This window comes from Lutzomyia longipalpis, chromosome 4 (assembly GCF_024334085.1).
Source record: "Lutzomyia longipalpis isolate SR_M1_2022 chromosome 4, ASM2433408v1".
Taxonomy (NCBI): domain Eukaryota; kingdom Metazoa; phylum Arthropoda; class Insecta; order Diptera; family Psychodidae; genus Lutzomyia; species Lutzomyia longipalpis.
In genome coordinates this window covers 21,647,853-21,662,525 of record NC_074710.1, presented here as the reverse complement: position 1 = coordinate 21,662,525, position 14,673 = coordinate 21,647,853, and the positions used below count along the sequence as shown (strand labels likewise).

Genomic DNA, 14,673 nt, shown 5'->3' with positions numbered 1-14,673 from the left:
GTTGTGCTCATAAAATCGGCAAAAGAATAATTTTTTGATGACAATTTCATTTTAAAAGCAACTCTCTCTCCCCTTCAATTTGTCTTGGTGTGTCGAATATATTTTTAGTCACATTAAATCTCAACTGAAATTAATTTTATTGCGTCGATGGGAATGAAATAGCCGATCTTTCGGCTTTGTTGAATTTTTTTTACAGATGTGGGCATTAAAATAGCAACAAATAGGGTGCTCCTAATCACTTATTTTAAATCTTCTTTTGTTTGTAGAAAATAGAATAATTTGATTTTGGATTATATATAAAAAAAAACAACTCATTTGTTCAAATCGATTAAATAATCCATCCGCTAGAGGGCTTTAAAACGTTTGATTTTGAAAAATTGCGTGCAAGAATGACTCTAGTCTTGATCCTAGTTCTTATGCATACAAGAATGAAATGTAGGCCTATTATTCGTACATATATATGCTTGGCATAACCTATAAAAAATGTTGATACAAATAGTTGAGAAAAAAGCAAATAGATCTTTCGCTCCAAAATAGCATAATACAATACATTTGTAATAGCTAGGAACTCTGGTATGTTATAGGGGCAATCATTATCTTTCTAAAAATAGTCTAAACTTGAAAATCGGTTAAGCCGTTTAGTCAATATGGCCGTTCGAATTCTTCAGTAAAAATCGTCCATAGCTCTGGTTCTACTTGTCCGATTTTGATTAAATTAGGCTCAAATGAAAACTCTTAATAAGATCTATAACTTCTTAGAAGATCGGATGTTACGGAAAATAACTGCTAAGGATGCTTCATCCAAACACATTTTTTTTTATCGAATAGTTTTCGATACTTTTTTTTATCTCTTTTTGTTGGTTTTTTTTTTTTAAAAAATAATTTAGTGTCAGAGAGTTGGAATGGTCAGAATTATTAAGGCTACATTTTAGAGAGTTCTTTCAACAAACATCGCCTTCCTCTTTAATGCTATTCACAAAATAATTAAATTAAAATGTAGAGTAAAAAACAACTTTAACTGATGCTATTTTAATTATTTTTTTCCTTCTTCCTCGTGTGCAAAAATTTCTTTCCCATCACTCTTTTCATTAAGTTTTTTTTGCTTCACTTAACATAATATATAAACTACAATGTAATATAAACTTCGCTGTCTACACACATTTCGGTATATTCCAATGATATTGAAAAGCCAAAAAGTGACTCTCAAATAAACCTTGAAGGTAAGAAAAATAAATTTATAGTCATTCGAGGATGGTTTTGTACGTTTGGGTGTTCCTTGAAATTTGAGTGTCTTCTAAGAAAAAAAAATATCCTCCAGAAATGCTCAACACACGCAGGAAGGAAAGAAGAAAAATGAGTCAGTGTAAACAGGAAAATCCGACAGATGTTTGACGGTGTGTAGGATGGGACAAAAGAAATTCAATATCATGACTTATTTCTTTGGGTGTACAGAAAAGTATCAAATTAACTTGCAATGAATTTTTTAATATTCAATTTTTTGGAAATTAGTTCAAATAATTCTTCCAAACAACAATGGATTTTTTTTGTACTGAAAAAATTGCTTAAGAATTGAATTTCCGCCTTGGAAATTCCATACATATAGCAAATTGGCACACTTCCAAGATTTTTCCATGCGAAAACTTCTTCATTTCCTCATTTATCAAAACTTTGCTGAAGAACTAAAAGTTTCTCCAACTTTTAATTCTTGATAACACCGTCTATGATTAACGTATTTTGGGTCAAAAAAGTTTTCAAATTATACTATTTGCCAAACTTTACGGGAGACTGGGGCTCGTTTGTTTTTGAACAATTTCATGAATGAGCTGAAGAAAGTTTTATTACAGTCGAAACGTTAATGGTTTGAGGTTATGTCCTCAGTACTTAACGTCATAAAATCGCGTAAAAAATGTTGTATTGAAAACTTATTTGCTTCCAATTTAGTACGTCTTTATTTTATGTTTTTATGCTCTTTTTCTCTCTCTTAAATAAATCTCCTTACATTGTAAAATTTCAATGATAAAGTAAACTAGTTTTTGTTTTAAATTTATTTCCATTCATTCTCTTTATTTCATTATTTTACGACTTATTCTCCGATTTAGAAACCTCATCGTCGTGCACATTCTCTTTGCAAAAGCATAACCTAATTTTTCATGCAATTTGTACGCACAAAAAGAAACATTTCTCCATACAATAGCAATTTCAATTTTCACGGCAAGAGAAAATAAACATGAGATTAGAAAAATATAATCACTGTGGACAATTTTATTTCACATCTCATTCGTGATTTCTTTTTCATTGTTAATCTTTTTCTTCTTATTAAAATTTTATTTCATTACTTTTTTTTGTATAATCTCTCTTGTTGGTCTTGAATGTCATTTTAAATAATGTATCGAGGTAAAATCTTAACACATCTTGGGCTACTGAACGCTTTAGGACTTTCTCAGACAGTTCTCATTTTTATACGCGTAACAAATTAATGGAAAAATCACTTGACAATTACCCGGCCGGCAAAGGTTTAGTCATTAAAGTCAAATGCTTTTACAGTTACAAATGGATTTTTATTTAATTTATTTTGGATTGTTAAAATAAAAAAAAATTAAAAATACTTTGTCTTTATTTAATTTAAAAAATATTTTATTAGTAAGTAAAAGAGAAATGCTATTACTTCTCTATTAAATTTTATTTGAGGACTATGGTCTAGTCGGGTATACATTTTCTACGCGGTTTTTATGCATTAATCTTGCGTTAGAAAAATAAGAGCTCAACGAAAGAAAGTTTTTATCATTTTCTCACGTAATTTTTCCTTCATTATGGGAAATCTCATTTCCTTTATTCTCCTAATTTCCCACAGAAAAAAATCCCAAAAATGTTCCAATGGAAAATCTAATAAAATAAAATATTTTCTAACGAAGAAAAATGGAAAATGTATGAATAATTTCGAGTCTTGATCTATTTCAGACTTTCTGTGAATAATTTCCTCGCGTCAGTTGTTTACAATCACCCCTCTTTTGCAAATAGATCAATATTTTTCCATCAAACATGTCACATTTTTTTATATTTCCCTCTCATTCAGAAAAAAAGAGTCATGTATGTATTGATCCAATGGAAAAAACAGAACAATGTAAAAAAAATTGGAGCAATTTTCATGTTTGCGAGAACATTGATCTGGGGGGAAAAGTTTAAAATGAATTCAATGAACTTTCTGTGTGTGACAAACGAATTGATTTTTTCATCAACTCTTTTTTTTTGAGCTCTCTTTTGCAGGAGTGAAAGTGGCGGATTTCTTGCCAATTTTTCACTTTCCTACAAACATAAATTATTTTATCATTAATATCACAAAAAAAATGTGGTCAAGAAATGAGAGAACAATTAAGGAAATTATGTATTTCGTGAGAAAAGGGCACACGTCAGATAACTTTAATCATCCTTAAGGGAGAATGGCGAACAAACATTCCAAATAGCGAGACTATTTCGATGAATAAATTAGTTGTAAGATGTGGACAATCGATAGTGTTGGATGTTTTATTCATGGGGCGCCAGTCGCATCACAAATTTGGTTACCGCCCCCAAAAAAGCGCCTTCCTCGTGCTTGTTTTTCACCCAAAATGCTAGCAAAAGAGTGATTTTGGGGCTATTTGGATCACGTGCTTTTTCTGTAATTTTGGCAGAAAATCTTTTTTTTTTTTACATGTAATTTACATTGCTTTTTTACGTTAAAACCTGAATAATGATTTGACAATATTTTAGTAAATGAATCTCTTAACTGTGATAAATGTCATTTTATTGATAACTTTTTGCGTCGGAATCAGTATTACATGAAATCATATTTCAAATTAATTTAGATGGAAGAAAATAATGAAAGAAGTTAAACTTTTAATCTTTTATTTTATGCGAGGATAATCCAATAAACGTAAAAAAAACTCTTCTAAAGTTCTAGGAAATATTCTATAAAAAATATTCTACAGAGGAGCAAAACACACTCCCCTAGTAAAAAAATTGTTTTTTTTTTATCTAATGCTTGAGCATCCGCTTCAGTGCTTCCTGCTAAAATTAACCAACAGAAACCTTAATGCATATGCTTCACGCATTTAAAGGGAATATTAAGGAAAATAGGGGCGTGGCTTAATTTTTTTTTAAACAAATCTTAACACCTTTCCCATGGCACGATTCCAGTAAAAAAAATGAAAAATCTTTATGGATTTTTATGATCTTTTATGACCTTGTACAAGATTTTCTTCATCATTTCTTCAAGTGCTTGCATGATATCTTAAAAAAAAACGAATAAACTCCTTTCAATTCATGTGAAATAGAAATTTAGTAATATCATCCCAAGAATATTTCCCACACGAGACTAAAATTCCATGCAAGATGTTTTTGTATGTAAATTCGAATATTTCTCACACAATGCAAGAAATGTGCGTCTCCCCCTTAAGGTCATTGGTAGGTATATGTGTATAAAAGATAATTGCATAATTCTCCATAAATAATATCTTGACATTCTATGGAAACAAGAAGAAAAAAAAAGCGAAATGCTTTGAAAAGTAGCCAAACGAGGGAAGAGTTTAACAAGATACTCTCATGTTTATTTTTTTTCGTGGGAAATCCCCATTGACTAACACCACACCCCTCCATCTCCCCTAACTTCCCATCTTTGATGGATAATGAGGGGGTTAGTTGGCAAGGTTAAGAGAGTTCATTTTGTTGACAATGTCACGCTACCCACCCACCCCAAAAAACGTGTACAACACGAAATTCCAAGACAGAAATGAATACAAGAAGAATTTGAGGGCAACTATGGAACTTGAAGACTTACCCCACGATGAAAAAGATAAACCTCTGCACGAAATAAATATCAAATAAACTATTAATTTTTATATTTCTCTCGCTCACAAAGACTTTCTTCTCAGATATTTTGCGTTTAACTTGTGCTCACTGTAATGACTAATAAACTTTTATGTTAAACAAATATTATACCAAAATTGTACATTTCACATTATTCTTATCTGGAAGATTTTAAAGGGGAATTTTAAGGTTTTTTTATTTGCATTATGAGCTGCAAAATGGTCTAAAAATATTCCAAAAATACACTCTATTGTAACAATGTTATAAAGGACTTTATTCACTTTGAGGCTCTTATGAAAAGACACAGTTGAAGAAAATTTTAAAGAAGATTACAAGCCATACAGATTTTCCATTCCCTTACTGAGACAGATGAGTAAATTTTATCTTGATGTTTCAAAAAAAAAATCATAAACCACGCCCTTATTCGATTTTATTTCTTATTTCCTTTTTCAATGCATAAAGCATATGCATCAACCATTCGATTTTTTAACGTTTTGCAGGTTTTTAAACATTTTTAAAATAAAAGCGGAATAAAGTTTGATGAAATTAAGATTTTTGTGAAATAAATTTTAATTAAATCTAAAATTCTTTTTCAAAATAGAGGTTCAGGTTCACCCTGATGAGTTAGAATACCTATTCAATTAAGCATTGAAGCATATGCTTTTTGAGTATGTTGTGCCTTACAGGTGTGGTTTGTGACTTGGATATTTTACATATTTTAGGTGTTAAATTTTGTTTTCTTTTTCTTAAATCTTTTTCTACTTCTGGTAATTTTAATTATATAGAAGCTTTCTTCTTATTAAAAAAAAATTAATAAGAAACTTTCTTTTATAATAATAAAAAAAATAATTGAATTTCTGGACAATCAAAAACCAATAAAACAAAAACAACAAATAGGAGGTTCAATCAATTTTAATCAATACAGCCTACAATAAAAAGTTCTCAAATAAATAAATGAAAATATAGCAAAGAAAACTTATAAAATATTTTTAATTTCCTTTCAATTCTTCGACATAATTTCCTCTTTTTTTCTTCATTTTTTTGTGTAATTAATTAATGCAAGATTTATTTTCTTTAATTACATTACTTTTCTTGTAATTTACTATATACTGACCATATAGCGAGTGATTTTAACAGTGAAATTGTACCACATGCCCATACAAATTACATAAAATGAATAAAGAAATAATTTTTAATTGCTGAACAACCATCGAAGGGAGCACATGGCGGGGGAGTTTACGATAAAAGTTGAAGCTTTGTTTTTTTTTTAGAATACAGAACCAGAATAGGAGTTTAGTGATAAAGAAAAGTGGGTGTTATTGGAGTGCAACGTACAAAAGAATGTTGTTAATCATTCAATGACTTTCCGCCTTTTTCGCGATAAAGCATTTTCACGCCAATAAGTGTCAGAAGATCAAATAAATTGAATTCTGCGGTTAATAAGAAAATTGAAGAAAGAATAACTTTTCAATCAAAGAATAAAAATTGCAAAAAAAAATTCTTCACTATGAAATCAAATTCATTGAAGCGCAATTCCCCTTCAGACGAATGCCTGTCTTGTCTTTCTCCATCAACTTCTTCTCTCTCTCTTTGAATTCTTCTCATCATGACATTATTGCAGAAAATGTGAGATGGCGCAACTTTATGTGCAGGAGATTAATAAAAGAAAATGAAGATGGATTATTGAGACAAGATTTGATTCAAAGAAAGAGGAAATTGAGAAATAAATTGAAAATTAAGGTGAAGATTATTTGAAAAGTAAATTGGTCAGTTTCAGTCGTATGGGAATTAGAGAAAGATCCAGCGTAACAAATCTTCTATAATATTTTTGAAATTAACGACTTTTTTTTAATTAACGTTAGTAAAATTCTATTTTGTTTTTATTTTTTGGAGACATTTTTGAAGAATTGTTTTATCTTTTACGGTGAATACTTTAACATAAAAAATAAATTTTTATACATTTGAATCTGACCTTAATAAGCGGCTTTCTGTCGTCTTTTAATTTCCTCAACGTTTTTATTTTGCACAAAAAAGATTTCTTAGGAAACTGCCTTAATTTCAATTCAAATAAATCTTTTTAAAAGTTCACGGTGTGGCTATATATTTTTACTATATACTTACCAACCATGCCTATATATTTATCGTGCTTGAATTTTGTAAGAAGTATTGAAGAAATTGTGAAATTCTTGCGAGTATTTTCGCAGAATTTCTTCACTTTCATCGCCCCCACACGAGAAGCTTTTATTTTTTTCAATTTAATTCTGCAATAATTTGCCCCCCTCCCTCTATGAACATTTTATGTGTTTAATAGAAATTATAAAATATGTGTGCTCTTTCCCCCTTTTTGGTCATGAGGAATGCTTCTCTTTCGCATTAGCCATCATTGCGATATGCCGAATGTGATTTTTCACCTTCAACATTTCAACAACCCACCTTTGGTGAAGAAAAGAAAGAAAAAGGTTTCGAAGAAAAGCCCCCCAGTTGATGTTTAATTGTTGTGTGGAAAAGGTGATTCTCTCCCTTTGGGTTTTGAGTGAATTTGAGGGTTTGAAGGGATTGTGCGGGGGTGGAGAATGCCGATGAATCTCTAAATGGATGAAAGTGCGGAAGATGTAACGGAGAGTGTTGTTGGTGATGAAAATGTTGGGAGTTTCCAGTATATTTGGTTGAAATTGAAGAACTACCTGTTGCACCTGATATGTGCCCCAAATTTCACAGTTCTCTGGTGGATTGAGGAGGTGGATAAGAAGGCGCACGTTCTTGTGGAAATTGTCATAAATAAACTCATTCTTGTGGGTGTTCTCTACATTTTCTTGCAATTTAACTGTAAGACTGCCAGCGGAAAATTCTCCAGTTAATGACACATTTTTTTTATTTATTTATCTTGTGTTTGTGTGTTTGCATTCCCAGATAAGATCTCTGTGATGATGTCTCCATCGCCAAGTGTTGGAAAATCAACGAAGCATCAGAGACCAACGTTTCTAATTTCAGTCACTGGAGATGAAGTTGACTCCAGTCCCGTATCATCGAGCTCCCCGAGCACAGGTAAGAAGATAAAAAGATTTATCTTCTCTCTCTTAAAACTCATTAGTGATTCAAAGAATTCTTTTTTTTTACCGGAGAAAATTCACCAAAGAAAGCGCATTTCTTTGCAAAATTAAGAACAAACAGTTACATTGGAAATATTTAAATGAAGATTTAAATTCTCTGCCACAAAACTCGCTTAATTTCCTCTCAAGAAAACATTTTTAAAGTGTTTTAATAAATTACGTGCTTCCTAATAACATAAAATCTTTATGAGAACACTAAAAGTGCGTGAATTTGTGATGGTAAAAATGAAATGCATTAAAATTAATCAAAAAAAAAAAAATCGCGCATAGTAAGTCCTTAAAACGATGGGGTAATTAAAGAAATGGTGCCCTTCACATAAATTCCACAGAACAGATTTTGCATTATATACCTTAAAAGTGTCTAAAAATAGCTTTTTAGTGAATTTATTTTACTGGTAATATAATAATTTGTGTTATTTTGATAGAAAAAAAAAATCACTCGTTTGTACTCGAACCGGTGACCTTTTCGACAGGAACTGAATGCTCTATCTATTGTCCCACCTTGTTGTTTAAATGAAGAGATTAAGGATGTTTTCATTTTTAAAATTAATTTTGAGAAAATGCTTAATTTTTTTGTAAAATATCTGTTCAAAATTAGCCAAAATTACTTTGAAAAGCTCCTTCAGTTCATTCAAATCAGTTTTTGAAGCTCATTCAACTCAGTCCGGACAAGACTGGGTTTTAGAGAACAAAAATTCTATAATTTTCCAAATTCGATGTTAAAAATGAAAAAAAAACACTTCGTTGCTTCATTTCCTATTTTAGTGATTGAAGCATATGCTTCAGTGCTTCAATAGATTTTATAATGATTTTGTAGTGTAGACTAAACATATCAATCAATATTGTATTTTATTTTGTAACCAAAAAAATATCAATGATTAAAGCACTGAAGCATATGCTTTATGCGTTTTAAGAGAAAGATAGAGCTAGAGTTACAATGGGGGCGTGACTTATGCATTTATGCACGAATCTTTTTAGAATTTTCACAACAAGTTTTTGAAGAAAAATTTTCTTAAACTAACTATTAAATTATATTTTAAACTCCAAATTGCCCCACATTACCCCACATTTCCCTATTGCAAATTTTCTCAGGGCTTCCAAGAGGTGTAAATAGCAATTTTTAAAAGGTAAAATTACTTTTTCTACAATAAAAACACGTTTCCAATTGAGTGAAGGTGTACGTTTATTGCTTCATTTTTCATCGCGCGATAAATCCTCCGTGGTTCACTTTGCAGACAACTTTTTGTTTAAAATGTGGAGCACGTTGTTTTTTTTTGGATGCATTTCTCAAGGATTTCTTCTTTAATCTGTGTGTCCATTTTCAGATGCCCCAAAATCCCAATGTTCGTCACTTTCCGAAGGAGACGGTGAATCTTTTGAATGTTATGGTGAGAATGAAATTCTCGATGGTGGTGGAGTTGATCTCGAGCTAACACCTCACGTGTCTTCCAATCATACAGGGTGAGAAGAATATTTTTATTTATTTGATTTTTTTTAAATGAAAGAAGATCATAAAAAATGAATCTTTTGTAACAAAAAACTTTTAATATTGAGCCTAATTCCATAAAAATCAACGATTTTTTAATGCTTCGAAAGACTGTTTGATGGGAAAATTCCAATTATTTTTTTTTTCAGAGAGGAACACGCCATCTCTCGACATACATGGTCTCGCTCAAGTCTCCGGAGAGCGCCTAAAAGGTATGCATTATAATCCAATGTTTTGCTTTCAAACCACGTGCAGTTTAGAGGAGTTTATTCATTTTGAGGCTCTCATAACAATAATTTTATTAAAAAGTAAGAGGAAAATTCTTTTTTCAACCCTTTCGTGTTCATTGAATCATAGGAATCATATATGATGATGCAAACGTTAAACATTAGAATTTCTTAAATTTAATTGTCTTTTTAAGTTTGAAATGATTTAATTTACGTTTAAAAGAGATTAATCTGAAATAAAATCTAATAATATTTACCCAAATATGCATAAACAACATCTTTATTGGATTTCATATTGTATGTAGTAGATGAAGCATATGCATTATAGCTTTCATTTATGATATATGTATTTCAAATGTTAATTATTCTATAAAATGCATCAATTATTTAAAAAAATATCTCTTTATTCTTCTCTTCAAGAGCTGAAATATATCACCAATGAAGCACTAATGCATATGCATCATGCATAAAAAACAAATGCATTTTAGAACTTTTATTAGAATGTTTTTTAGGTAACAAATGAAAAATATATATCATTTTAGATTAACATTTTTAAAATTTTTCTTTATCCAGTTTTTATCTTCCAATATTATCACACGAGAACCTCAAAATAAATAGACTCCTTCAATGATTATCTTTTTATTGACTTCCAGCAATCAAGACGCCAATTCAATCCGTCGCTGGGGTTCCATGAGACAGTAAGAAAGTTTTTTTTTATTATTAACAATTTCCAAAAACTAACTGAATTTTTATGATTTTATACTAAATTCTTCACATAAAATGTCTCAATAAAATTAACAATTTTGGAATGATGCGAAATGAAACACCAACTTAATTACCATTTTGGAGCTTGGGAAGAATTCTCGCGCGCGCAAGAATACACTTAAAGCCTCATCCATGTGTCTGCTCTTTGTGAAAAGTTTGAGATCGGAACAACGAAATTCCACAAAATTATTTTAATTTCCATCTGAATTCACACCAGAAGCGTCAAACCGTTCATTCTCACTATTTTTGGGGCTAATTACCCAGAAGATATGCTAATTTATTTCTCATGGGAAAGTCATCAATGATGGTGGGAGAAATGTTTTTCCTCACAACTCTTGTACCTCTCTTGTTGAGCATGGTTTTGCATAGAAAAATAAAATTCAAAATCAAGGTGATTTCAAAGAAGAATAAAAAATAAGAGAAAAAAACAATAGGATGACTGGAATGTTTTTTTTTTGCTCAACTTCCGTTGTCTCATGTTTTATTGGCAAGTCCCCTAATTGTTGGTCTTTCACTTGAGGTACATATATAATTTTCAACGACATGCCATTTTATTTGAATCCTAAACTGTCATTTAACTCTCGATTTCTTTTTGTCGCTTTAAAAGAAAACATTGCTATTAAAGTTGTTATTCAAAAAAATGTTTGCAATTTAACCTTTGTCAACTTTTACATGGAAACAAGATGGATTTCTTAACGTTAAATAGGGGAGAATGGCCTATTTCTGACATTTTTGCATTGTTCTAAGATGTCGCTTGAAGCTATAAACGTTTATTGCGAATTTGAAGGGATTAAAATGTCAAAGAATGCCGTTAAAATGTTCAGAAATTGACAGATAAATTGAGAAGTAGTATAAAGAACGATTTTTTAAAAATTCCATTGAGAAAGTCTGAGGATATATTACAGAACAGTCACAAATAGGAGATGTTAAAGATTTTTTTAAATTAAACGTTAAAAATGGTTAAGCACTTGACATTTCTTTATAAATATTTGACATTTTTTTTCTAACGTTTGATGTTAATTTTAAATATTTGACGATTTTTTTAAATTATGACGTTTCTATTTTATCTTTGACGTTCCTTTTGTAACGTTTGACATTCGATTTTTTTTAAAGTCCGACGATTCTTATCTAATTTTTAGAAACTTCTTTCCTGAAGTTTGACTTTTCTCTTCTAACGTTATGTCTGAATATTACGTGAATCTCTAACGTAATTGCTATACACATGACAATTAGCGCCCTCATCTACCATAAACACGTATGGTGGGAATTTTAAGAAGCTCTACATTTTATACCTTTTGTATGTTGATTTTAATAAAGAAAATAGAATCAATCACAATTAATCAAAAACTTATCATAAATGGGTTAAATTTATTTTCCTTCTTTCCAAACATGCTCTAGTAAAGCATATTTTCCGTGAATATGAGCAAAAGAAAATCATCCACCCGCAATTTGTTTAATTTGTAAGGAAATTGCCCTGAAAGGTGTATTTCGAAAATGAATTAATGTTGTTGATTTTAATGCGTTTCACTGCACTACAAGTCTATATTTCCACATTTTCACACCGACCAACCACATTAAAAACATTTCGTTTTTTTAATGCAAAAAATATGCTTCTTGGTTAATTTGGTCGAATGAAAGAAAAAAAAAGGAAAATGTGCTTTTAGTTTTCGCATAACTTTCAATCTCGATGGACGTTTCGTGAGTCTTTTATTCGGACATTTCTTAAAAAGTATTTCAGACGTTAAAAAAAATTCCAAAGAATTCCAAAAGATTCTTTGAAATTATTTGTGGGGAAGAGCTCTAAGAGAAAAAAAAGTGGCCCTGTGTTGGATTCTTCGTGTGATTAATGTTTATTCATTTACAGACAATGTAAAGCATTTTGTTCATCTTCTTTTTTTTGCTAAATTGATGCTCTTTCTGTGGGATTTGCAATGGTGATGGTTTTTCGTAAAGCTGAGTGTTTAAGTGATGTTGCATTTAATTTTATTTTTCTCTTAAAAATGTCGATTAGAAAGCAATAGTTTGATGTATTTTTGTTTTTTTTTGTTGTTGGTTTTTTCTTGTGAAACATTCAAATTAATACGTGTACAAAATTCGGACAGGTGAGAACAAAAATGGCACTTTTGTGAAAAGCTTGAAACACTGAAAACATTGAAACATGAATCTAATTGGCACGATTATCAATCTGTGAATGCTCTCAAAACTGTTCTTCCTAACTGTTCTTTAGTTTTTAAATACTTATTTCTTAATGGCTGATACAAGTATCAAAATTAAAAGCTGAAACATATGTATTATGTTTCACGTTTTGAGTCTTTAATAGATCGCCATACTATTTCTTAATTTTTTCTTTGCTTTTGAAGGAAAAAAGTCTTTTTACATATAAAAGTATTCTCAAAAACATTACAAAGAATATTAATTTTGGTAAATAAATCAATGTTTCAATGTATATGTTTCAGTAGGGCATTAAAAGGGTTACTGAAAGGTAGCGAAATGCTTAAAAGGTTAATTTTCAAAGAAAGTTTTCTTAAATTCTTAACGTTCCTCTTCGATATGAAAGGCCAAAGAAATGCTTACTCGTAGAATAACTTAAAAATTCATTTTCATAAAATGGAAATCAATGTTTCAATGTTTCATGTAGTCAAGTATGGGTCGCAAAAAAGTCTCCAAAGAGTGAAAAAGGTACTTTTTTATTTTAATTTACTTCTTTGTTAAAGATGACTTTCAAAAATGAGTTAACCCTTTCGCGTTCTTTGGGTCAAACGCTGACGTAAACGTGAAACATTGTATTGACTTGAGTTTAAATTAATTTAACTATTTTTTTAAGTTCGATATAATGTTAGATTTGCATGGAAGATGCCAAAAAAAGACGTTTTGTCTGAGAAACATTCACTGAGCACATCTACAAAATAGAATTACCTTATGTTTCAATGTTTCATGCAGTCGTGAGAGAGTCGCAAAAAGGTCGCGAAAGAGTTTTCAAGTTAAATTCAATGATAAAATGGTTTGAAACTTCTCACTCATCTTCATTAGTTAACCTTTTAAGAGTTTTCTAATAAATTTTTCAGCGTAGTTAGAGTTTCTGCGGCAGAAATGAGCGAAAGTATTTTGAAATTAAAATGCAGTTGCTCCATTTCATACAGCAAAAATTAATGAGAAGAGACAAACAAGGTGATTTTCTTTGATTTCATCTCTCAGGTGTGTTGTTGACCAACATGGTGAATGTTTGTTGATCTCATCTCGGGGTATTTTTGAGCAATTTACCTGCTCACATTTTTTTCCATACATCTTCGTCTCTTCATTCACTCTCGCACGGCAAAATACCTGCACATATTTTGGCGTGTATTTGCTGCTCAAAGAGAGCTGAGAAGCTATGAGGAGAGAGCGTGTTTGCTGTGAGAGAATATATGAGAAATCCCGCCATGTTCGGATTCACATTAAAATTACTCGGTTTGGTCTTTCAGTTGGCGGGCAACGTTGCGTTTCGTCGGATATGCGATTCTGATGTGTGTGCCCCACAAGAGGTAGCAAAAAAAAGAAGCATAGTTACTGCTACCTTTTTTAGTGAGTGAGCTGTAGTTTAAAAAAAGGGTAGTGTTGGATAGCAAAAATAAAATTTCTTTCACAAATTCCACAGATTCACAGTGAAAATCCCCCTAAAGGCAATTAAGGTGGCAATTCAAGTGAAAATTGTGAATTTCTTCTCTGATGTTTTCCCACCGAAAACAACACTGAAGACCTCGTGAAAATCTATTAACAATATTATATTGTGAAGAAACCAATATATATTGTGAGTGCATTAGCGAGTGTTGGATTAATTGGAAAAAGTTGTCCGGAAATTGTAAAAAAAAGGTTTTTTTTGTGTGCAAAAACGTGCATTTACAACAAATTCCTTATAGAGTTGTTATTGTGTCTCATAAATATAATTTTAAGCAGTAAATTGCAAAATTAATTCATTTGCCAATACATGGAGAACATAAAACATATGGAGAATTACTAAATTGAACATTAAATACATCAGCTAAAATAAGTTACATTAACTTCCAACGTCTCTGTGTGACTCTTTTTGGTTAACTCATTGGCGCCAAGTTGACGCTGAATGGTATTATGAGAGAGTTATCATTTTTATACGCTGCTGTAATAAATGATCACGTGACGTTCGTTTGACATTTACCCGGCCGGCCAATATGTTGCATTTTTAACCTAATTGAAGACATTTTATCAACAATTTTAATAGCAATTTGAA

At 30.7% G+C, this 14,673-nt stretch overlaps 1 protein-coding gene across 12 annotated transcripts in view; it reads left to right on the top strand.

Moving 5' to 3' along the window:
- LOC129794910 (rab11 family-interacting protein 3) overlaps window positions 1-14,673 on the top strand; it is a 49,156-nt gene that overhangs the window by 5,699 nt on the left and 28,784 nt on the right. For 4 of the 12 annotated variants that reach the window (XM_055835837.1, XM_055835828.1, XM_055835836.1 and 1 more), the window contains exons 2-5: window positions 7,753-7,887; window positions 9,278-9,413; window positions 9,588-9,650; window positions 10,319-10,363. In XM_055835837.1, coding sequence (XP_055691812.1) covers window positions 7,753-7,887; window positions 9,278-9,413; window positions 9,588-9,650; window positions 10,319-10,363 — 379 coding nt within the window. Of the gene's footprint in view, window positions 1-7,554; window positions 7,669-7,752; window positions 7,888-9,277; window positions 9,414-9,587; window positions 9,651-10,318; window positions 10,364-13,891; window positions 14,530-14,673 lie in introns of those variants that run through there. The other 8 variants (XM_055835845.1, XM_055835841.1, XM_055835834.1 and 5 more) reach the window with 7 other exon arrangements.